This window comes from Callithrix jacchus, chromosome 13 (assembly GCF_049354715.1).
Source record: "Callithrix jacchus isolate 240 chromosome 13, calJac240_pri, whole genome shotgun sequence".
In the NCBI taxonomy this organism is placed as follows: domain Eukaryota; kingdom Metazoa; phylum Chordata; class Mammalia; order Primates; family Cebidae; genus Callithrix; species Callithrix jacchus.
In genome coordinates, this window is record NC_133514.1 from 92,216,569 (window position 1) to 92,241,661 (window position 25,093).

Below are 25,093 nucleotides of genomic sequence, written 5' to 3' on the forward strand. Positions count from 1 at the left end.
CATCAGTGCACGCAAACTGTCCACTAAGGTAGACCATATATGGGGCCCTAAAACAAACCTCAGCAAATTTAAATGACTTAACATCACCTAGAATATATTCTTTGACTGGACAGAGTCTCACTCTGTCGCCAGGCTGGAGTGTAGTGGCGTGATCTCAGCTCACTGCAACCTCCACATCCTGGGTTCAAGGGATTCTCCTGCCTCAGCCTCCCAAGTAGCTGGGACTACAGGCATGCGCCACCACGTCCAGCTAATTTTTATTATTTTAGTAGAGACGGGGTTTCACCACATTGGCCAGATTGATCTCTTGACCTCATGATCTGCCTGCCTCAGCCTCCCAAAGTGCTGGGATTATAGGCATGAGCCACCACACCCGGCCATCTTCTTGCAATTCTATTAGTTTTTATTTCATGTAGTTTGAAGCTCTGTTGTATACACATTTATAATTGTTATGTCTCCTTGGTGGATTGACTTATTTGTTATTATATGGCATCCCTCTTTCTCCCTGGCAATGCTCTCTGTGTAGAAGTCTACTTTGTTTGCTATTCATATAGTCATCCTACCCTTGTTTTTTTAAACTAGTGCTTACATAGTAAAACTTCTTTTATCCTTCTACTTTTAACCTATCGATTCCTTTATATTTAAGGTGGGTTTTTTATAGACAGCACATAGCTAGGTCTTGCTTTTTATCCAATCTGAAAATTTCTTTTAATTGAGGCATCAGGATTATTTGCATTTGACTTAATTATTGGCATGGATAGATTTAAATCTAGATTTTTTTTGTTGTTGTTCCACTATTATTTATTTTGCTTTTCCTGCTTGCCTTTGAACTGGGTATAATTTTATGATTCTATCTTATTTCCATTTTGGGCTTACTAGCTATATTTCTGTTTCAATTTTTTGAAATTATCACATTCTGTGATAATGAGGGGCTACAGGGTATGCATATTGGTCAAAACTCATTGAACTGTATCATTAAAATGAGTAGGTTTGTTTTATTGTATATTTAGAAGACCCTATTGTCTCGGCCCAAAATCTTCAAACAGATGGAAAAACATTCCATGCTCATGGTTAGGAAGAATCAATATTGTGAAAATGGCCATACTGCCCAAAGTAATTCAACACTATTCTCAACAAGCTACCAATGACCTTCTTCACAGAACTGGAACAAACCACTTTAAACTTCATATGGAATCACAAGAGAGCCTGCATAGCCAAGACAATCCTAAGCAAAAAGAACAAAGCTGGAGGCATCACACTGCTGGACTTCAAACTATATTATAAGGCTACAGTAATCAAAACAGCATGGCATGGAATCCCATTACTGGGTATATACCCAAAGCTTATTTCACAGGCTATACAAAGACAAGTTGTAGGTTGCATTTGCCCTATGGGTCATACTTAGTTGACCTTTGCACCAGTTCTTTAAAACTAATTAATCATAATTACAGTCCCAGTCTGACAGTTCCAACACCTGGGTCATCACTGAGTCTGGTTCTGTTGTCTGTTGACAATATGATTTTTTTCTTGCCTTTTTATATCTCATAATGCTTGGCTGAATGTTAGACACCATGTGTAGAACTGTAGAGACAGAGAGAAATACTATTTATGATAAATTCGGGCACATCACTTCTTAGGTCAGGCTTGGAGGTTGAGCTAATTCACTCAGAAGGTGAGCTGAATTTGAGTTTTTCTGTTGCTGTGGCTACCTTTAGTGCACCACATCCTCTAATGATGCTTTCTGCTTTGCTGGGACCTGAAGTGCCACAGGTTTTTCAACATTCATGCTCCACTTTCTGCTTTCAGTGAGCCCGCATGGCTGGGTCCTAGGGTCTATATCCATGCCCTTAATCTTTCCCAGCCGTAGATGCTGCTGCTTGTTACTCAGTACTTGCAAGGCTGATGGTAGAAGGTAAGGGATTCTCTACCTGCTGTCTGTCCTAAGACCTCAGTCTAAAACGGGAATCTCTAAGCCTCAGCTTAGGGCATAAGGCTTCCTTAGCTTTCTCTTCCCTTTCTTCCGATGGCAGCCAAACTTTGCCCTGTATCTGTGGTTAGTTGTTGGTAGGATACCTCTAATGATACTCTTATATAATCCTGGGGCTGGGAGAGTTTAATTTACCTAGAAGTAGAGATTTTTTTCTTTTACCCTCTACCCACAATAATGGGACTCTACCTATGTCCTGAGGGCAATAAGGTTCGGTCCTCCTCCTCTGGCAATCTAAGGCTTTTGCACCATATGAAGGAAAAGGCTGGCAGGGGAATGAGGCTATGCATTTTTCTATATGTGCATCACTTTGGGAGGCTCTCTCTGGCTTCATGCCCTGGCCCTAGTCTCAGTGAAAAACAGCCTGTGAGTGCAAATTCCTCTGGTGCCTCAGTCTCATAGGTGTTCTGTAATGTCACCCTAGTCCACACTCAGCCTTTAGCAAGTTATTAAAACTGCATGAGATTTCTTTTTACCCACTTGTATGGCGGCTGCCTAGTCCTATGCTCTGCCACAGGTGATCCACTTCTGGTGTCTCACTTCAGCTTGAGGGGTGGGCTGGCTGATGATCCCTCCTTCGGATCTAGGCTACTTGGTTGCCCTGTGACCTTGGCTCTCTGATAGGTTCAAGAAAGGTTATGATTTTGAGGTCTGCCTCATTTTCTCTTTGTTAGGGTAGAACTCTTCCTAGCTTTCTATATCCTAGGCAGAAGTCCAGACTAGGAAATTATTTTTTAGTAGTAATTTATTGAGGTAGAATTTCACACAATAAAACAGACCTACTCATTTTAATGGCACAGTTCAATGAGTTATAACAAATATGCGTACCCTGTAACCAACCATCTCCCCCTCATTATCACAGAACGTTCACTCTGCCTTCCCAGCCAGTTCCCCATCACTCCGTCCCACCCATCTATTCTCTGCCTAGAGCGCTCTGTCCCCAGACAGCTGCATAGCTCACCATCTACCCGCTTCAAGTTTGGCTCAAGTGCACCTTCTGAGAGGCCTTCCCTGATCACGTTCTTTAAATGTGCAATCTCCTACCCCCATTCTAACCAGCTCTCCTTATTCTCCTTTCTTATTCTTTTATTTTTCTTAAGCAACTGGGTAGATATTGATGTCATATATTGGGATAAAAAAGATTGTAGAAGAAAATATTTTATATTGTATTGGTTTTTGTAGAATATCAAGAATTATGATTTAACCTTGTTCAACAATTGTGGGACTGTCGTCAGTAACAGAGTGGTCAGGTCTGGAAATACACAAGATCTAATGTGAATTCTATACTATCCAGAGATAAAAATATTTCTTGCCTTTACCATACTATACAGTGGTTATAGTTCATTGCATCTGTCCACTACTTATATTCAGCCATTTCTTAGGTAACCAGAAAATGTCTTTTATGTTCTCTCATTTGGTGTCATATTCTACCTTGTCTGCTGCTTAATTCAGCCTGACCATATCACCTTATGTCTTAGATGGGAGCGACATGTGCCAGTGTGTAATAAAAATGTGGGCACTTGCAAAGCATATGTCTAACTCCTTCTGCAGAAGTTAAAAGTGCTCCAAGGTTAGTCACTTCTGTCTTCTGAGATACTACTGCTAAATGTCTTAACCAAAAATATCAACTCTCAACTCCCTGTCCACTAAAAATAACAGTAGATTCGTCTCCCCCACCACTTTTTTCTTCTACAGTCTTTCACAGAGTTAACTTTGGAAGTTTAACTCTATGAAAGAAGAAAATAGCAAACGCTTGTTTAAGCCAAAATTTCAGGGGTCTTTGGGGGATGGAAGGGGAAGGTGAAGTGCTGAAAAAGGCAAAAAGTAGAGATGTTATTTATACCTTTATCACAGCATTCTTTTCACAATATGTAGAAGGAATTTAAAATGTTTTTTAAATGAATTTCCAGGGTACCCAGTACTATTTTGGATGATAGTATTCAACAAAAAGTTGTTGAAAAACCTGCTCATTTGGAATCCTACTTAGGTTTATCCAAGTGAATGTGGAAAATATGGGATTCAATAGAATGAGAAGACCTGGATTCACGGCCTGGCTTAGTGACTTGCTAGCTAAGTGATCTCAAGCCCACTATTTCTCTTGTCTAGCCCTCCTAGGGATGGTAAAAGGGCCAATGAGATAAAGCGCCCTGCAATGATATGCGATAATTATCCAAGACAATGATCCTTAGGCCGGAATGTGTATTAACAGCATCTGAGAAACCTCTCATTGTCTTGGTTTTCTTACCTGTAAAGTGGGATAATGATCCGAGCTCACGTGGATTAAGGATGGTAAAAGAGGTAATACACATGAGGCACCCAAGCCTCATTCCCGTCATTTAGAAGGTGTACTTAAAATTGTTTAGGCATTTGTTGATCTGGTTTTAAGAACTGCATAACAACATATAGCCAAACGTTTAGCCTGAGAATGCACTTTTTACTGAATACAGGTGAAGTGTAAATAAGAGGCCCATTCTTCTGACAATGATAGAAAAGTAAGCACTGGGTATAAGTCCAACTTAACATCCTGCTTTTATTTCTACACGGTTCTATACTGTATGCTTACAGTGATGTCCTTTCTACATCCTCACCTCCACGCTGCCTTTCACTTCTTACAAAGGAGAATGTGTTTCAAATGGATGTAGTTTAAATTCTCTACATGGTTCTCTATCTCCTTCTACAAAAAAATTAATATGGTCTTTCAGAAACTTTTTTTCATTTTCTTTTGTGCGTACATGTGTGTGTGTTTAAGAGATGGCATCTTGCTACATTGCCCAGGCTGGTCGTGAATTCCTGGGCTCAAGTGATTCTTCTGCCTCAGTCTACCGAGTAGCTGGAATAACAGTGTACCACCACGCCTGGCTCTCAGAGACATTTTTAGGAATATTAATTGTCTGGTTACTAAGAATGTTCCTCATTTTACCATTGATGGCATAAAGACCGATTTGACATCATTAGAACTGATCTTCAAAGAGAAAGTAAATATGTTTGTGGATATGATCAGATGGTTCATAAGGCAACTGTGGCAGCACTTAGTGAATGCATGTAGTGGTTAGGCAGAATTATTACAAACATGGGCCTTATTATCAAACTCTCTGGGTTTAAGTTCCGGCTATATCACTTTCTAAATATGTGACAGTGAACAAGTTACTCTAACTTGGTTTAACTGTAAATTGAGGACTAACATGAAATATACCTCATGGCTTATTTTTCAATAAGGATTAAGTAAGTTAATGCATGTAAGTGCTTAGATGATTAGAAAAGAAGCAAATGGCTTTTGATGTGGTTTAAATAAAATTTTAAATCTAAATACTCCAAATGATGTATAATATTGCCTATTACAGCTATCACCACAGGAAAAAAAATCTCTGGTTTCGCCTTTTGTCAGAAACACAAAGAAAATATTGCCCATCACAATGAAAGGTACTGGGAATTAGAGATTATTTCTCTCCAATATACTGCAGGTGTATATTACCAGACATATATAGTCCATAGTTCAGGTGACTATCCTTAAAATTTTTTTAAAGGAAAAAAAGAAAGATAGGAAGGAATGAAAACAGAAATTAGAATCAGGGAGGTCCAGAGAAAGGCAAAAGTTAGGACAGACGGGCTAGAGGACTGCCACAAGCGCAGACTGAAATGAATGGAATGACACAGTTTAGAAACACGAAGGCTGAAAATGGACATGCTGGATATTTCTAGAATGTAAAGATCTCAATAAATATTAGAAAAGCAGGAATATCCCCCAACTCTGGAGCTTGAAAAAGATACATTAATAAACAAATAGAAGAAAATACTATTTTAACATTACAATGCCCATTCTTGGGTGATATTTTTAGATGAAATATTAGACATCAAGAGTCTCAAGACTATAGAAGGCCACAGTTGGCATCAGATTAATTTTAAAAAGATATAAAGATAGGAAAAACAGCATGCCAACAGCATAGCCCCACAGGTTTTTGTTTTCTGGGCTAGTCTTTGACCCTTCAAATGACAGTTCAGATGCGAGAGAATGAGACTACTGAAGGTAGATGCAGTAGCCACCCTACGTGAGAAACCACGTCCCAAACAGAAACCAATATCCTTGTGACAGTCTCAGCTTCTAGGTCCCTGGAAAGGATGTGCCCAGTTATAAGAGTTCTCTCATTCAGAGAAGCCCAAAGTTACGACTTCCTATCAAATATTTGTGGTTCATTCTTAGTCTTCCAAGTAAGGACTCAGCTTGCCAATCAAATGTCATTTTATCACATTATCATTTTATCATAGCAGTGTTGCTTGGTAACAGAACTGACACTCTACCTCCATTAGATTTCCAGAAAACTGAGCAAGAAGCTTCTTAACCCAAGGCCAATTTCTCATGTAAAAGGGGAAAGAGTTTTGTGAAATCTTTACTAACAAGCATAATGAGTCTTAAACTCAGTTTTTACCTCCAAAAATAGTACTGGCAAGAAACAGAAAGGAATTTGGACAAATTCATGAATAACATGGTTAGAAGCAGCTTTTCAGAAGTAAGTTAATAGCTAGCCTATAAAGTTGCCTTCATAGAGAGAATGATTTCTACTCAATGTTATAATCCATAAGACTGCTTGCAATAGTAACTGTTAAGACGAATGGACACAAACGCACTGTTTGCATTCTGGATACTTTCTTTGAGAGCTGAGATGAGAGCAGGGATGGCATTCTCCCAAGAGATGCCCCCCAACCCCCATGGACGATTTACTTTCCAGTTCTGTTAATGATACCTAAATGATGTTGATATAAGTTTAAGAAAATGACAAGAGTATGCATGGCAAAGTATTTTGCTGTAGCTGCAACCATTATGTATGTAGCTGAAGCAGCTTAAGGAAAGCCAACAAAAACATGGATTAAGCTGACAAAATAGAGTTTTAATATTAATTTCTGTTTACCAGCAATCGTGAAAAAGATGTGAAAATCAATGAACGGATTTGCAACAATATACTCAACTGTAGGTTAAATTCACATTTAATTGTGTAGATTCCAGAGTATCCAGCAGTTAATATATCCTATGTGTTAAGAGTCTGGAATGGGAGGCTAGCTATGGCCCAAACCTGATTTCAACCAAGTACCTAACAACTACACAAAACTCTACCAAGACGAGCAAAAGATTAACCTACTTGGGTAAGTTGGCTTATGAGAATAGACAGGACATTCTTAAATGTCTGAAATTTGACTAGAATCTATGTGTTGCTGCCACACTGAAAGCAAACCGGTTTTCATTTAGACACCACTCTCTCTGCCTTCTCTCCCCATCCACAACGTAGTTCAGCCTCTATCTTTGCTTTCAAAACTCTGACAGACAGGCTTCTATACTCCAAACAGGGGCCTAAAGAATTCTTATCTGAGGACATGGACTAGCCCCCAAAATAACATTTAATGATACGGATATAAAAGGGCTCCCAAGGACCATTTGATTAAGAATAATTTCACAGACAAAAGGTGGCAGAGAAGAAATAATTTAAAAGACTATTTGGCTGGGTGTAATGGATCATGCCTGCAATTCCAACACTTCAGAAGGCTGAGCGGGGGGGATCACTTGAGCCTGGGAGTCTGAGACCAGCTTGGGCAACATAGCAAGATCTAACCTTGACTGACACACTGACACACACACACACACACACACACACACGCACGCATGTGGCGATGCATGCCTGTATCCCAGTAAGCTGGGAGGCTGAGCTGGGAGGCCTGCTTGAGCCTGGGAGTCAGAGGTTGTAATGCGCCATAAGTCTGCCTCTAGCATAGGCAACAGAGCAAGGCTCTGTCTCAAAACCAACAGCAACAAAAAGAATATTTGATTGTTTTGAGCATCAGTCTATAGACTAAAATGGCTCTCCAAGTATCCAATACAATTTTCCAATGCACAGCAAATCATGATGTTCCAGAACACAAGGATAAAGAGATCAGAAAAGCTTCCAGAAAGATTAGGTCATACATAAAGGGAGAAGAAAGATGTTTCAGACATGATAAAGTAAAAAATAAAAAAATCCATCTCATATATACCCTTTTCCAGAAAGCTACAATAATATACGTTCCACCAACACAAAGTAGTAAACCAAGAAAGAGGAAGACAGGAGCCAGGCTCAACCAAACAACAGCAGTGAAGGCAATTCCCAAGACAGTGCAGCTGTGCAGAATCAGTGCACAATGGGGGTGTCAGGCAGCAGGTCTCCATAGAAAGAGTGGAATTGAGAATGTTACCTATCTATTTGAAGAGGAGTTTTAGAGTTCTGTCAAAAAGTTTGTAGATGTGTTAGAGAGTGGTTATCTGCAACATATAACCAAGAAAGATCTAGAATCCAAAACATAACAATAAAATATATATTAACAAGAGAAAAAGAAATAACTCAATAGAAAATTAGCAAGACTTTAACAGGCACTCCTAAAAGAGAAAATCTAGCAGCTAATAAACATATGAAACATGCTTATCCTTATTAGTAATCAAGGAATTACAAATTAAAAGTATAATAAGATGCCATTACAAAACTGATGAAACTATCAAAACAATTTTTTTTATGAGTATGTAAAGCAACAGGAATTCTCATACACCAGTGGCTAGAGTGTAAAATGGTAGCACCCCCATGGAAAATAGTTTGGCATGATACACAACACCCAGTAATTCCACTATTGGGTAAACACCCCAGAGAAAGGTATGTACATGTGCTTACTTATTATTGAAACTATATATATTGTTTGATAATTTAATTATTGAATGTCTTCCTAAATATAAGTAATACAAGGACAGGGATGGTAGCTCTTCAGTTTACTTGAGCCCAGCACTGTGAATTATAATAGCTATTCAAAAAATATTTATGGAACCAAGTTGAATCAGAAAACACTAATATGACAGTAGAAAACTTAACAAAAAAAATTTTTTTAAAAGGACAGAAAGCAAAAGTTCACAGACCTGTAAAAAATGTTCAACCACACTAGTAATGAAGGAAATTAAAATATGACGATATACCATTTTTGCTATAAAAAGACATTAAAATAATTACACTGTTCAAAGCTGTAAAAGTATACAGATCTTCTCATGGAACTATAATATGATATACAGATGCATACATTCTTTTTTTTTTTTTTGTGAGACAGAATTTCACTCTTGTTGCCCAGGCCAGAGAACAATGGTGTGATCTCAGCTCATTGCAACCTCCGCCTCCGAAGTTCAAGTGATTCTCCTGCCTCAGTTTCTCAAGTAGCTGGGATTACAGGTGTGAGCACCACACCCAGCAAATTTTAGTATTTTTAGTAGAAATGGGGTTTCACCATGTTGGCAATGCTGGTTTTGAACTCCTACCTCAAGTGATTCACCCACCTCAGCCTCCTAAAGTGCTGGGATTACAGGCATGAGCCACCGTGCCTAGTCCACATGCATAAATGCTATAGTTTTTCTGGAAAGCAATTTGGCAACTTGTGTTGAATCTTGAAAATAAAGACGTCCTCTGACGGTAAAAACTAGTAAAGCTTTAAAACCTTACCAAAAATGTAATTTTAAAATATGAGATAAAACTTATTTAAAAACTGTTCATCCATTATGAATTGATATAAAACACTGGAAATAAATTAGCAAAAAAGGGATAATGATTAAATATATTTTAGGACACACAGTCTAGACAGAAATTAAAATGTGAGATCTGCAAAGAATTGATAATAACAGAAAAATGCTCATGTTCTAAGTAGCATAAAGAACAAATGGCAGAACTTTATTCTAATGGCAGAATAAAGAACTGTATGAAGTATGACTTCAATTTTATTAAATATGTATGTGTACATACAATAAATACACAGATTACTACAACTATTATAGCAAAATAGACGCAAATATAGTTAATGTTGAAGGAAGAAACTCTTACTGTTATAGTTCTTACCAAGGCTTATTAAACATTCTCTCCTTTAACACTTAAAAAAGAATAATAACAGATATCTTTATACTTACCAGATCAATATTTTGCATTATATCCTGAAATGAAGGATGAGTTCGAAATTGTTCAAAGAGATCACGTTTGTACAGCAGGGCATAGACCAAGTTTGGATTGTGGTGAAGGGAATTTGTCAGGCAAGAGTTGATGATCTCCAACATCATTCGAATCACTTCTTCGATGACATTTAGGTCTTGTGCCTTATAAAGAAAGGAAACCCCAACACAGAGTCAGTCTTTCTCTCCTTGCATTAGAATTAATCAAAATAAGAGTAATTGCCATAGAATTATAACAGCATTGGAAAGATCATGCAGAGAAGCTCATCAAGATGATTTCTGTCAAGAGTCTTAAGAATGAGGTTTGTCAGTTACTAAAGAATTTGGGTTAACATTTTTTGAACGTAATATGGTGATAATTAGGAATTTCATATAACAAATTACAGACTTACCAATCTAGAGGGAAATTTGGAGCTTACTCAACTCCTCATTTAATAGACCCGTATTAGATCCATATTACCCTAAATCATTAGACTTCCATGATTTTAGAGTAGTGCCCATTCCAAGAAAAATGCCTAATTCAGAAAATGACTTCATTTCTCTACACTGTCATTTCAGTCTTTATATTGCCAGATAAACAAACTATGATTTTGTCACTGTTTCCTTGGAGTAAACAGTCTTTGGGAATCTGAACATAAAATAGTTACCAAACAGCAAAGCTCAAGGTAAGCAATCAGCAAACCTCCTGGAAGAAAAGAGCAATGGAAAGAGCAAGCACGTGGGCATATACAAGAGACTTTCCTCTCCTCTTCAGTTTTCTATATTTGACAGCTGAAGCAAAAATTGTAACATGGATGTGGTTCTCAATGTATGTAAAGGAATATCTAAGATAATCATAAACAAGGGTAGATATTTAAAGGGACAAAGGTTTCTACATCTCACTTGAACTGGTAAAATGTCAACACTACTAGACTGTGATAAGCTATGTACATATAATGTAACATCTAGAGCAAATCTTCCTGAAAAGAAACAAAAATACCACCTCCCAAAGTGCGGTGGCTCACGCCTGTAATCCCAGCACTTTGGGAGGCCAAGGTGGGTGGATCACTTAAGCTCAGGAGCACCAGCCCAGCCTGGACAACATGGCAAAACCCCATCTGTACAAAAAATACAAAAATTAGCCAGGCGTGGTGGAACACACTTGTAGTCTCAGCTACTCCGGAGGCTAAGGTGGGAGGCTGGCTTAAGCCTGAGAGTCGGAGTTCACAGTGAGTTGAGATTGCTCCACTGCATTCCAGCCTGATTGACAGAGCCAGACCCTGTCTCAAAAGCACAACAACAATAACAAAAACCACAAAACACTATAGATATATCGAAGTGGGATTCTAAAATAATTTCCATACAAGAAGGCAGAAAAAGGGCAAATAAAAAAGGCGAAACAGACACAATGAATCAATGTGTCTGAATCAAACACTAAACACAGGTTTAAGTTTAGAAAAGACAACAACTCAGGGTGGTATTTAGCTAAATCCATCACATTCATTTTTGTTTCTGTTCCCCACTAATTTTTCCCAACATCAATATTAAGAAAGTACATGTCAGAGACTGAAAGAAGATGGTGCGGTAGGAGCAACTCAGGATTGCAGCTCTCAGTGAAGATGCAGAGGGTGAGTGCAAGCCGGATTTCCAGATGGATCTTTTTGGCCACAGAACGGGGAAATTCCCAGGTGTAGGAGAGACACGGGATGCCAGCGCAGCTGTTTTGGCTGGCGCGGCCATTTGGCTGGCGCCGCAGCGCAGTGGCCCTCCTCACAGAACGTACTAGTCTGGGTGCCCTGTTAAACCGGCAATCTGAGATTTGGAAGGGCAGATTAGCACATCCATCTGATTAAATGGGACTTGGAAAGTGAGCCAGACCAGGAGATTCCTGGGAAGCGACGTTTGAGCCAGCGCAGCGAGTTGTTGCACGGGAAATCACACAGATCCCGGTGCCCTATCAGCAGGCAACTGAAACACCTGGGAGAGAGTCAACCGTTCAACTTAAAAAAAAAAAAAGGGGCTCTGAGGTAGGGAGCAAGGTGATTAGGCTCGGCAGGCACCACCCCCACAGGGACAAATAAAACGGCGATTTGAAACGCTCGGGGTTGAGAGTTTCACTGTGGGCACAGCTGAACCCAGGATGGTGCAGCTCAATGGCGGAGAAGCACCGCCATTACCGAGGCATTCTGCCCCTACTGAGGTACACTCCCATTGCTGACGCAGCCTGCCGTTGCCGAGGCAACCCGCCATAACAGAGAGACTCCGCCAATACAGAGGCAGGCCACTATCACCACAGCAGTTCTAACAACACCCATATAATCAGGACTACAGGGAACTACACTCAGCAACAGGGCGGAGCCCATGACAGCAGGGCAGAGCCCACAGCAGCAGGGAAGAGCCCATGGCAACAGGGCGGACCCCACGGCAGCAGGGCGGAGCCTTGGCAAACAAATAGTGACTAGATTGCCTCCTAGCTGGGCAGGACAGTGCAATGGATACTCATAAAGAAAGCCCTAACTCCCCGAGACAGAGCATCTGAGGAAAAAAAGGGGTTTTATAAGTTCTGCTGCAGCAGACTGAAATGTACCTGCCTAACAGCCCTGAATGAACAACGGAGCTCACAGCTCAGCACTTGAGCTCCTATAAAGTACAGACCGTCTCCTCAAGCAGCTCCCTGACCCCTATATACCCAAAGAGTCATCTCAAAAAGGACTCATCTGACTGACATTTGGTGGGCATCATACTGGGACAAAGATAGCAGAAGAAGAAACTGGTAGCATCCCTCACTGTTCTGCAGCTGCTACAGGTGTACCCCAGACAAGTAGGCCCTGGAGTGGACCTCAGCAGTCGTACAGCAGAGGGGCTAGACTGTTAGAAGGAAAACAAAGTAACAGAAATACTTCATCATCAACAATCTGGGTGTCCACTCAGAGACTCAATCGAAAAGTCAGCAACTACGCAGACAGGTGAATAAATCCACAAAGATGGGAAGAAACCAGCACAAAAAAAGGGAAAACACCCAAAACCAAAACACCTCACCTTCTACAAAGGACCAAAACTCCTCACCAGCAAGGGAACAAAGCTGGACAGAGAATGACTGTGAGGAAAGAACGGAATCAGACTTCAGAAGGTGGGTAATGAGAAACTTCTGTGAGCTAAAAGAACATGTTCTAAATCAATGGAAAGAAACTAAGAACCTCGAAAAAAGATTTGAAAAAAGATTCGAGGAAATGATAACAAGAATGAACAACTTAGAGAGGAATATGAATGAATTGAAGGAGCTGAAAAACATAACATGAGAACTTTGTGAAGCATGCACAAGTTTCAACAGCTGAATTGACCAAGCAGAAGAAAGAATATCAGAAGTTGAAGATCAACTCAATGAAATAAAACAAGAAACCAAGATTAGAGAAAAAAAAACACAAAAAGGAATGAACAAAGTCTCCAAAAATGTGGGACTATGTGAAGAGACCAAACCTACGTTTGATAGGTGTACCAGAAGGGGACGAAGAGAACGAATTCAAGCTGGAAAATACTCTTCAGAATATTATCCTGGAAAATTTCCCCAACCCAGCAAGGCAGTCCAATATTCAAGTCCAGGAAATACAGAGAACACCACAAAGATATTCCGTAAAAAGAGTAACTCCAAGGCACATCATCGTCGATTCACCAGGGTTGAAATGAAGGAGAAAATACTAAGGGCAGCCAGAGAGAAAGGTCAGGTCACCCACACAGGGAAGCCCAACAGACTCACAGCAGATCTCTCGGCAGAAACACTACAAGCCAGAAGAGAGTGGGGGCCAATATTCAACATCCTTAAATAAAAGAACTTTCAACCCAGAATTTCATATCTAGCTAAACTGAGCTTCATAAGTGAAGGAAAAAGAAAATCCTTTGTGAACAAGCAAGTACTCAGAGATTTTTGTCACCACCAGGCCTGCTTTACAAGAGCTCCTGAAAGAGGCACTACACAGAGAAAGTAACAACCAGTACCAGCCATTCCAAAAACATACCAAATGCTAAAAAGCATCAACAAAATGAAGAATCTGCATCAACTAATGGGCAAAACAGCCAGCTGGCATCAAAATGGCAGTATCAAATTCACACATAACAATATTAACCCTAAATGTAAATGGGCTAAATGCACCAATCAAAAGACACAGACTGGCAACTTGGATAAAAAACCAAAACCCATTGGTGTGCTGCATCCAGGAAACCCATCTCACATGCAAGGATACACAAAGGTTCAAAATAAAGGGATGGAGGAAGATTTACCAAGCAAATGGAGAGCAAAAAAAAGCAGGAGTTGCAATTCTCATCTCTGATAAAATAGACTTTAAAGCAACAAAGATCAAAAGAAACAAAGAAGGTCATTACATAATGGTAAAAGGATCGATACAACAAGAAGAGCTAACGATCCTAAATATATATGGACCCAATACAGGAGCACCCAGATATATAAGGCAAGTTCTTAATGACTTACAAAGAGACTTAGACGCCCACACAATAATAGTGGGAGACTTTAACACTCCACTGTCAATATTAGACAGATCAACCAGACAGAAAATCAACAAGGATATCCAGGGCTTGAACTCAGACCTGGACCAAGCAAACCTGATAGACATTTACAGAACTCTCCACCCCAAATCCACAGAATATACATTCTTCTCAGCACCACATCACACCTACGCTAAAATTGACCACATAAACGGAAGTAAAGCACTCCTCAGCAAGTGCAAAACAACGGAAATCATAACAAAAAGTCTCTCAGACCATAGTACAATCAAATTAGAACTCAGAATTCAGAAACTAACTCAGAACCGCACAGTTTCATGAAAACTGAACAACTGGCTCTTGAATGTTGACTGGATAAACTATGAAATGAAGGCAGAAAGAAATAAGTTCTTCGAAACCAACAAGAACGAAGACACAACATACCAGAATCTCTGGAACACATTTAAAGCAGTCTCAAGAGGAAAATATATAGCAATAAGTGCCCACATGAGAAGAGTGGAGAGATCCAAAATTGACACCCTATCATCAAAATTTAAAAAGAGCTAGAGGAGCAAGATCAAAAAAACTCAAAACCTAGCAGAAGACAATAATTAACTAAGATCAGAGCAGAACCAAAGAACATAGAGACACGAAAAACCCTTCAAAAAAAATCAATAAATCCAAGAGCTGGTTTTTTGAAAAGATCAACAAAATAGACCACTAGCCAGACTGATAAAAAGAAGAGAGAGAACAACCAAACAGATGCAATAAAAAACGATAAAGGGGAAATCACCACAGATTCCACAGAAATTCAAACCATCATCAGAGAATACTACAAACAACTCTATGCACATAAACTGGTAAACCTGGAAGAAATGGATAAATTCCTGGACACCTGTGTCCTCCCAAGCCTAAACCAGGAGGAAGCCAAAATTATGAATAGACCAATAACAAGGTCTGAAGTTGAGGCAGCAATTAAGAGCCTACCACTCAAAAAAAGCCCAGGTCCAGATGGGTTCACAGCCGAATTCTACCAGACACACAAAGAGGAGCTGGTACCATTCCTTCTGAAACTATTCCAAATAATCCAAAAAGAGGGAATCCTTCCCAAATCATTTTATGAGACCAACATCATTCTGATACCAAAACCCGGCAGAGACTCAACAAGAAAAGAAAACTTCAGGCCAATATCCATGATGAACATAGATGCCAAAATCTTCAATAAAATACTGACAAACTGATTGCAACAGCACATCAAAAAACTTATCCACCATGATCAAGTAGGATTCATCCCGGGGATGCAAGGCTGGTTCAACATACGCAACTCTATCAATGTAATTCACCACATAAACAGAACCAAAAACAAAAACCACATGATTATCTCAATTGACGCAGAGAAGGCATTTGACGAAATTCAACAGCCCTTTATGCTAAAAACCCTCAATAAACTCGGTATTGATGGAACGTATCTCAAAGTAAGAAAAGCTATTTACGACAAACCAACAGCCAATGTCATACTGAATGGGCAAAAACTGGAAGCATTCCCTTTGAAATCTGGCACTAGACAAGGATGCCCTCTCTCACCACTCCTATTCAATATAGTACTGGAAGTTCTAGCCAGAGCAAGCAGGCAAGAAAAAGAAATAAAGGGCATTCAAATAGGAAAGGTGGAAGCCAAATTGTCTCTATTTGCAGACGACATGATAGTATACCTAGAAGACCCCATCGTCTCAGCCCCAGAACTCCTGAAACTGATAAGCAACTTCAGCAAAGTCTCAGGATATAAAATCAATGTGCAACAATCACAAGCATTCCTATACACCAATAACAGACTTAAAGAGAGCCAAATCAAGAACAAACTGCCATTTACAATTGCTACAAAGAGAATAAAATACCTAGGAATACAACTTACAAGGAACTTTAGGGACCTCTTCAAGGAAAACTACAAACCACTGCTCAACGAAATAAGAGAGGACACAAACAGATAGAGAAACATTCCATGTTCACAGTTAGGAAGAATCAATATCGTGAAAATGGCTATACTGCCCAAAGTAATTTATAGACTCAATGCTATCCCCATCAAGCTACCATTGACTTTCTTCACAGAACTGGAAAAAACCACCATGAGCTTCATGTGGAACCAAAAGAGAGCCTGCATAGCCAAGTCAATTCTAAGCAAAAAACCACAGCAGGGGGCATCACACTACTGGACTTCAAACTATACTACAAGGCTACAGTAATCAAAACAGCATGGTACTGGTACCAAAACAGAGATATAGACCAATGGAACAAAACAGAGGCATCGGAGGCAACACAACATATCTACAACCATACAGTCTTTGATAAACCTGACCAAAACAAGTAATGGGGAAAAGATTCCCTGTTTAATAAATGGTGTTGGGAAAACTGGCTAGCCATGTGCACAAGGCAGAAACTGCACCCCTTCCTGACACCTTACACTAAAATTAACTCCAGATGGATTAAACACTTAAACATAAGACCTGGCACCATAAAAACCCTAGAAGAAAATCTAGGCAAAACCATTCAGGACATAGGAGTAGGCAAGGACTTCATGACCAAAACACGAAGAACATTGGCAACAAAAGTCAAAATAGACAAATGGGAGCTAATGAAACCCCACAGCTTCTGCACGGCAAAAGAAACAGTCACTACAGTGAATCGGCAACCAACAGAATGGGAAAAAATTTTTGCAGTTTACTCATCCGACAAAGGGATATCCAGAATTTACAAAGAACTCAAACAGATTTACAGAAAAAAACAAACAAACAAGCCCATTCAAAAATGGGCAAAGGATATGAACAGACACTTTACAAAAGAAGACATACATGAGGCCAACAAACATATGAAAAAATGCTCATCATCACTGGTCATTAGAGATGCAAATCAAAACCACATTGAGATACCATCTCACGCCAGTTAGAATGGCGATCATTAAAAAATCTGGAGACAACAGATGCTGGAGAGGATGTGGAGAAATAGGAACACTTTTACACTGTTGGTGGGAGTGTAAATTAGTTCAACCATTGTGGAAGACAGTGTGGCGATTCCTCAAGGCCTTAGAAATAGAAATTCCATTTGACCCAGCAATCCCATTACTGGGTATATCTCCAAAGGACTATAAATCACTGTACTATAAGGACACATGACCACGAATGTTCATTGCAGCACTGTTTACAATAGCAAAGACCTGGAACCAACCCAAATGCCCATCAATGATAGACTGAACTGGGAAAATGTGGCACATATACACCATGGAATATTATGCAGCAATAAAAAATGATGAGTTCGTGTCATTTGTAGGGACATGAATGAAGCTGGAGAACATCATTCTCAGCAAACTGACACAAGAACAGAAAATGAAATACTGCATATTCTCACTCATAGGTGGGTGATGAAAAACGAGAACACATGGACACGGGGAAGGGAGTATTACACACTGGGGTCTATTAGGGGGAATAGGGGAGGGACAGTGGAGGGGGGAGCTGGGGAGGGATAGCCTGGGGAGAAATGCCAAATGTGGGTGAAGGGGAGGAAGGCAGCAAAACACACTGCCATATGTGTACCTATGCAACTATCTTGCATGTTCTGCACATGTACCCCAAAACCTAAAATGGAAAAAAAAAAAGGCAAAAGAAACTAAAGACAGAAAGTAAAATGGTAGTTATCTATTGATAACTACATTAATTGCAAATAGTCTACAATAGTTAAAATCCAAGGATTGGCAGAGTGGACTAAAAGCACAATACCCCAGTGTATGCTATATATGAGAAACTTCTAATATAGTTAGGTTGAAAGTAAAAGGATGGAAAAAGATACCAATGCAAATATAAATTAAAAGAAATTAGAAGTGGCTATACGGTGTGCTGTATCTTTAAGGAATTGGTTCCAGGACATCCTCCTACCTCGGAAATACCAACAATCTGCAGAAGCTCAAGTCCCTTACATATAATGGCATACTATAGATGCTCACTCCACCCATAGATTCAAGTAATCTGTGGATGTGAAATCCGAGGATATGAAGGGCCAACTGTATGTACTTTCAATCTGCGTTGGTTGAATCCATGCATGCATAATGTCCAAAATATGGAGGACTGACTTATATTAGTATCAGGTAAAGTAGACTTCAGAGTCTATATAACCTGTGAAATAAAAAATATTGACTATCTGGCTCTTCACAGTAAAAGTTTACTTCCCCTGCTTGAGAGTGAAAAGATATGCCGATTTCCATACAATTTATCTCTGTCTTTCTTTTCTTACTTTTTTTGAGTCAGGGTCTTACGCTGTCACCTAGGCTGGAGTGCAGTGGTGCAATTCTAGCTCACTGCAGCCTTGAATTCCTGAGTTCAAGCAATTCTCCCATCTTAGCCTCCCAAAATGCTGGGATAAAATGGGTGAGCCACTGAACCCAGCCTCTGCCTCTATTTTCTTAAAAACAATGTCTAACATTCAGTTGAAATGCATGAGACACACAAAAACGCAAGTAAAAGAATCCATGCTGAAGAGACAAAGTCATCAGCAGAATATGACACAGATAAAAGATTCTGAAAATATTAAAGAGGGAATCTAAAAGAACTATGATCTACCAAATTTGTTTGAATTGATGGGGAATTTCAGCAGAGTTAAAAAACTATAAGAAAGAGACAAATGGTAATGCTAGAAGTTTTGTAAAATGTGGTAACTGCAGTTAGGAATGCCTTAAATAGGTTCAACAACAGACTGGACAGAGCTTGGGAATGAACTGCAATCTTGAAGGCAGGTTAACAGAAATTGCACAGACTAACCCTGTGAAGAGAAAAAGGAGTGAGAAAACAAGAGAGTCTAATGAGGGCTATAACATAATATAAAATATATTAATATACATGTAATTGACTCCTAGAAGGAAAAGCGAGAAAGAATGGGCAAAAGACATATTTGAAGAGATAATGAATGAGCATTTCCATAAATAATGAAAAAAAAAATCAAACATATTTAAGAACATCAGAAAATACCCATGGTCACCCCACCCCTAAACAAAAACCAAAAGAACACACATACTTAGATCCATCAAATTTAAATTATTAAAAACTAAAGACAGAGAAAATATTGAAGGCAGCTAAACACACACACACAGACAGACACACACACACATACACACACACACACACACACACAATACAGAGGCACAAAGATAAGAATCACAGCTGACATGAGAAATGATGCAGTCCAACCGAAATGCAGTGGCATCATCAAAGCACTGAAATAAAACAAGTCAGCCAAGAATCTCATACACAGCAAAAATATCTTTCAAATATGAAGGTGAAACAAATACTTTTTCAGACAAAAATAAGCTGAGATTATTTATTACCTGCACTATGCAAAATATTAAAGGGATTTCTTCAGGCAGAAGAAATATGAAACCAGACAGAAACGTAGATATCCACAAGGGAAGAAAGATATTTTTCTCATTTTTAATCATTCTAAAAGAGAATTGACTTCTAAAGCAAAAATAGTAGAGATGTATTATAGGTTTATAGCATATTATAACATGTAAAATATATCATTACATTCTGCTGATGGGCATCCAATGTATATCCAGTTTCCTTGTTTCTATGAATAAGGCTGATAAGCCTCCTGGTGAATGTGTTATATATGGGTACTTTTACGTCTCTGGGATAGATTCCAGGAGAGGGATTGCTGAAAAGGCTGTATTTGTAATGTTAATAGATGCCATCAGATTGTTTAGGGTGATGACAATACATTTATACCGGCAACGTAGGAAGGCCCTTTCTACTATTTTCTCATGGACAGCAGGTACACTTGTTCTTTTTAAAACTCACTACCTGAAAGATACAGAGTAATACATTGTTACTACCTTAGTGACCATTTCCCTGAATGAGGGGCAAGCTTCAGCCTTTTTTCTTTTGAGACGGAGTTTCGCTCTTGTTACCCAGAGTGCAATGGCGTGATCTTGGCTCACCGCAACCTCCGCCTCCTGGGTTCAAGCAATTCTCCTGCCTCAGCCTCCCGAGTAGCTGGGACTACAGGCACGCGCCACCATGCCCAGCTAATTTTTGTATTTTTAGTAGAGACGGGGTTTCACCTTGTTTGACCAGGATGGTCTTGATCTCTTGACCTCGTGATCCACCTGCCTCAGCCTCCCAAAGGGCTGGGATTACAGGCGTGAGCCACCGCACTCGGCGCCTTTTTTCATACGATGTCATTTGGATTGATCTGCACTTGAGCGAGTTGTCTCTTTATATATCTCTAACCATTTTTTTTCAAGTGAGTTGTTTCCTTATCAATCTTTAAGAGTTCTTTTAGACCCAGGTGTGGTGGCTCACGCCTGTAATCCTAGAACTTTTGGAGGCTGAGGTGGGTGGATCACCTGAGGTCAGGAGTTCAAGACCAGCCTGGCCATCATGGTGAAACCCCATCTTTAAAAATAATAATAATAATAATAATAATAAATACATAAAATAAAGTCTTTATTTTAATAGTGTAACTCTTGACTCTTAAGAATCACTCACTTTGTCTAAGTTTTCATATTTATTAATCACAACAGTTTCTTATGGTTTTAAAAATCTGTGTTTATAGTTATGTCTCCTTTCTCATTTCTAAGATTGTTTATTTTTGATTTCTCTTTTTTCCAAGGTAAAAGTTACCAGAGGCTTGACTGTTTTTATTGTTTTTTTTTTTTTTTTTTTTTTTTTTCAAAAAACTAGTTTTTGCTTTTTCTCATCATTCCTTTATTTCTCATTTCTTTAATCTGGACTTCTTTACATAATTTAACAATATTTATCTTCAGGCTTTCTCCTTTTTCTAACATCAGTACTTGAGGCTCTAGATTTACTATTTGGCCACAATCTCCAGGTTTTGATATGTAGTATGTATCATTAGTTACCTATTGCTGAATACAAATTACCCCAAAACATAGCTTCTTAAAAAACTAATATGCATGTGGGTCAAGAATCTGGATGTGGCTTAACTGGGTACCGCTGGCTTATGGTACCCTTCAAGGCTGCCATCAGAGCCTTACAGTCATCTCAAGGCACGCGTTGGGGTAAAATTCACATCCAATTTCATTCTCATGTCTGCTAGCAGGCCCCAGGTTCTCACCAGCTCTTGGCTGAAGACATCAGTTCCTGGTCACGTGGGCCTCTCCATATGGCAGCCCACAATGTGGAAGCTGGCTTCGCCCAGAGGGAATGAGTTGAGAAACAGTGAGAGTGGGCATCAAGATGGACACCAGAGTCATTTGTAACCTCATCTCAGAAGCAACATGTTATAGCTTCTGCTTTATTCTATTTGTTAAAGCAAGTCATTAAGTCCCTCCTACATTCTAGTGAGGGGATTATACAAAGGCATGAATACAAGGAGGAAGGGCTCACTGGGAAACTATCTACCTCAAGTTTTGTTCTAAGAACAGTCATCCCTCTTTATCTACGAGGAATACATTCCAAGATTCCCAGTGGATTCCTGACACTGTGGATAGTACTGAACTCTACATATACTGTTTATTTCTACACATACATACCTATGATGATGAAGTTTAATTTATAAATTAGGCATAGTAAGAGATTAACAGCAACAACTAATAATAAAATAGAACAATTATAATAATATGCCAGCATCACTAATCTTGAGCTTTGGGGCCATTAAGTAAAATAAGGGTTACATGAATCTAAGCACTGTGACACCATGACAGCGGATTTGATAACCAAGACTGCTACTAAGTGACTGATGGGCAGGTAGTGAAAATACCATGGATTACACTGGACAAAGGGCTAGTTCACGTCCTGTGCTGAATGGTGTGAGATGTCATCACACTATTTAGACAGCATACAATTTAACTTATTATTTCTGGAATTTTCCATGTAATATTTTCAGAGCACAAATGACTGTGGATAACTGAAACCACAGAAAGCAAAACTGTGGATAAGGGGGATTACTGTTTATAATAATTTCTATTGAAACTTTTTCCTTAATCCATGAGTTATTTAGTTTACAACAATTTAAAAAATGTGACTAAACTGTGATATTAGTGAATGTGGTCTCTAAGATATTCAATCTTTGTAATGTTTTTGAAGTTTCTCTATTTAGCACGTAAGTCAATTTTTATAACATTTTATAACAGATGTTATAACAAGTTCCCATTTCCTGAAATGTTATTAAAAATGACTACTTTTAGATCTTCTATATCCTTACTTTTATGTCTGACTGATCAGTTTCTGATAGACTTGTGTCAAAACTTCCTATGATTAAAGATTTATCAATTTCTCCAAGTGACTTATATATTCAAAGGGACCACAGGTTCATGATTGTCATCTTTTAAAAAACATTGTAATCATTACATGTTGTCTATAAACACTTATTAAAGTGTCTGTTTACTGATACGTTATTACTACAATATCTCCATTTTGTTTAGCATTTACTATGTTTATCTTTCTCCAGTCTTTAATTTTTAAGCTTTCTGTAGTGAAAGTTGAAAATGTATATAGTTAAAAGCAAGTATCTGGCTAGGATTTGTGATTTTTTTTTTTTTTTTTTTTTTTTTTTTTAGGCAGGGTTGCCCATGCTAGAATGCAGTGGCAAGATACTAGCTCACTGTAGCCTTGGAGGCGTGGGCTCAAGTGATCCTCTCACCTCAGCCTCACAAGTAGCTGGGACCACAGACATGAGCCACCGAAACTGGCTAAATTTTTATTTTTTAGTTTTGTAGAGACAGGGTCTGGCTATGTTACCCAGGCTCATCTCAAACTCCTGGCCTCAAGTGCCCCTCCTGCCTCAACCTCCCAAAGTGCTGGTATTACAGGCATGAACCACCATGCCCCGCTTATATTTTAATCTAACTGGATAATCTATAGTTTTATATTTTAGTCTAAATGGACTTTAAGTGAGTTTAGTTCATTTACATTTATTGTTACTATTGTTATCTTTGCATTGATCCCCATGGTCTTATTTTGTGATTCCTGTATCAGGCATCTACGGATGTTAACAAACTATCCCAAAATGTAGCAGCTTAAAATAGCAATCAACATTTATTTTGTTCTCTGAGCTGGGCTTAGGGATTACAGCTTGTCCCTGCTTTATGTGGCATTACATGGAGGCTGGCCTTCATGACAGTTCAACGTGGCTGGTAAATGGTGCTAGCTGTGAGCTAGGGGATGTGGACCAAGGTCTTTGATTCTTCTGCATATGGCCTCTTCCAGGCTGCATGAGCTTCTTCACAGTATGCAGGTTGCAAGAGATGTAATTTTGAAAACAACTCAGGTCACTTCTACCATACTCTATTGGTTAAGGCAGTCACAAAGGCCTACATGGGTTCAAGTGGAGGGAATACAGCCTCCCTTACCTGATGAGGGAGTAGCAAAGCTCTAAATATGTGGGGCAGGATATATTGTAGTCATTTCAGAAAATATAACCTGCCATATTTCCATTTATCATCCTTTATCTCTAGTTCATCTCTTCCAACCTTGCCTTCCTTTTCTAACCTCTGTTGAATTGATAAAGCTTTTTATTACCTTGCTCTGCCTTTTCCTCTCATTGGTGTGAAGTCTAAAGATAATATTTCTATTCTTGTAAGGGTAGATCTTATATTCTAAACATAAACTCCAACTTTTAAAGCACTGCTATCCATCTCCTAAATAAGATTCAAGGAGGCTAATATACTTTCATTCCTCCTTGAACAGCAGTCTGAGACTTCATCCTTCTTCTGTGTTATAGTTGCTTTGATTTTTAATTTCTTCTTAAAAAACATAAATTGATTTTTGAAAAGCCAATGGTTAAATTTACATATTAATTTCAGCACACAGCATTGTTTCTTGCATTCTCCTTTACAGATCCACTTTTCTTCCACTTGAAGTACATCCTTTAGTAGTGCTTTCAGTGAGGGTCTATAAATAATAAACCCTGTTAGGCTTTGAATGATGGACATATGTCTTTGTCTTGCATTCATTCTTACATTAAAGTTTATCTGGGTGTAGAATTCTAGTTATTTTCTTCTGCATTTTAAAGATATTGTTTCATTTTATTCTGATATCTATTTTTGCAGTTGAAAAGCTTATTATAAATGTAACTAGTATTCCCCTGTAGATAACCTGTTTTTTCTTTTTGATAGCTTTTTAAAAAGACTTTATTTTTATCCTTTAATTCAGGGGTACCCAACCCCTAGGCCACAGACCAGTACCAGGCCATGCAGCAGGAGGTGAGTGGTGGGCAAGCAAGCAAAGCTTCATCTGTATTTATAGCCATTCCTCCTTGCTCACATTACTGCCTGAACTCCACCTCCTGTCATATCAGTGGTGGCATTAGATTCTCTTAAGAGTGCAAACCCTATTGTGAACTGTACATGTGAGGGATCTGTGCTCCTTACGGGAATCTAATGGCTGATGATCTGAGGTAGAACTGAGGAGTTGATGCTAATGCTGGGAACAGCTGCAAATACAGATTAACAAGCTCAGTGCTCTCCTTGATTCTACATTATATTGAGTTGTATAATTATTTCATTATACATTACAATGTAATAATAATAGAAGCAAAGTACACAATAAATGTTATGCTCTTGAATCATCCTGAAACCATCAACCAGTCCATGGAAAAATTGTCTTCCACAAAACCGGTCCCTGGTGCCAAAACAGTTGAGG

At 38.9% G+C, this 25,093-nt stretch overlaps 1 protein-coding gene across 10 annotated transcripts in view; it reads right to left on the reverse strand.

The window, feature by feature from the left end:
* Positions 1-25,093, reverse strand: part of DYM (dymeclin) — a 481,767-nt gene that overhangs the window by 64,344 nt on the left and 392,330 nt on the right. For all 10 annotated transcript variants that reach the window (XM_035271024.3, XM_035271019.3, XM_035271021.3 and 7 more), the window contains one exon: positions 9,939-10,121. In XM_035271024.3, the coding sequence (XP_035126915.1) occupies positions 9,939-10,121 (183 nt within the window). The remainder of the gene's footprint in view (positions 1-9,938; positions 10,122-25,093) is intronic.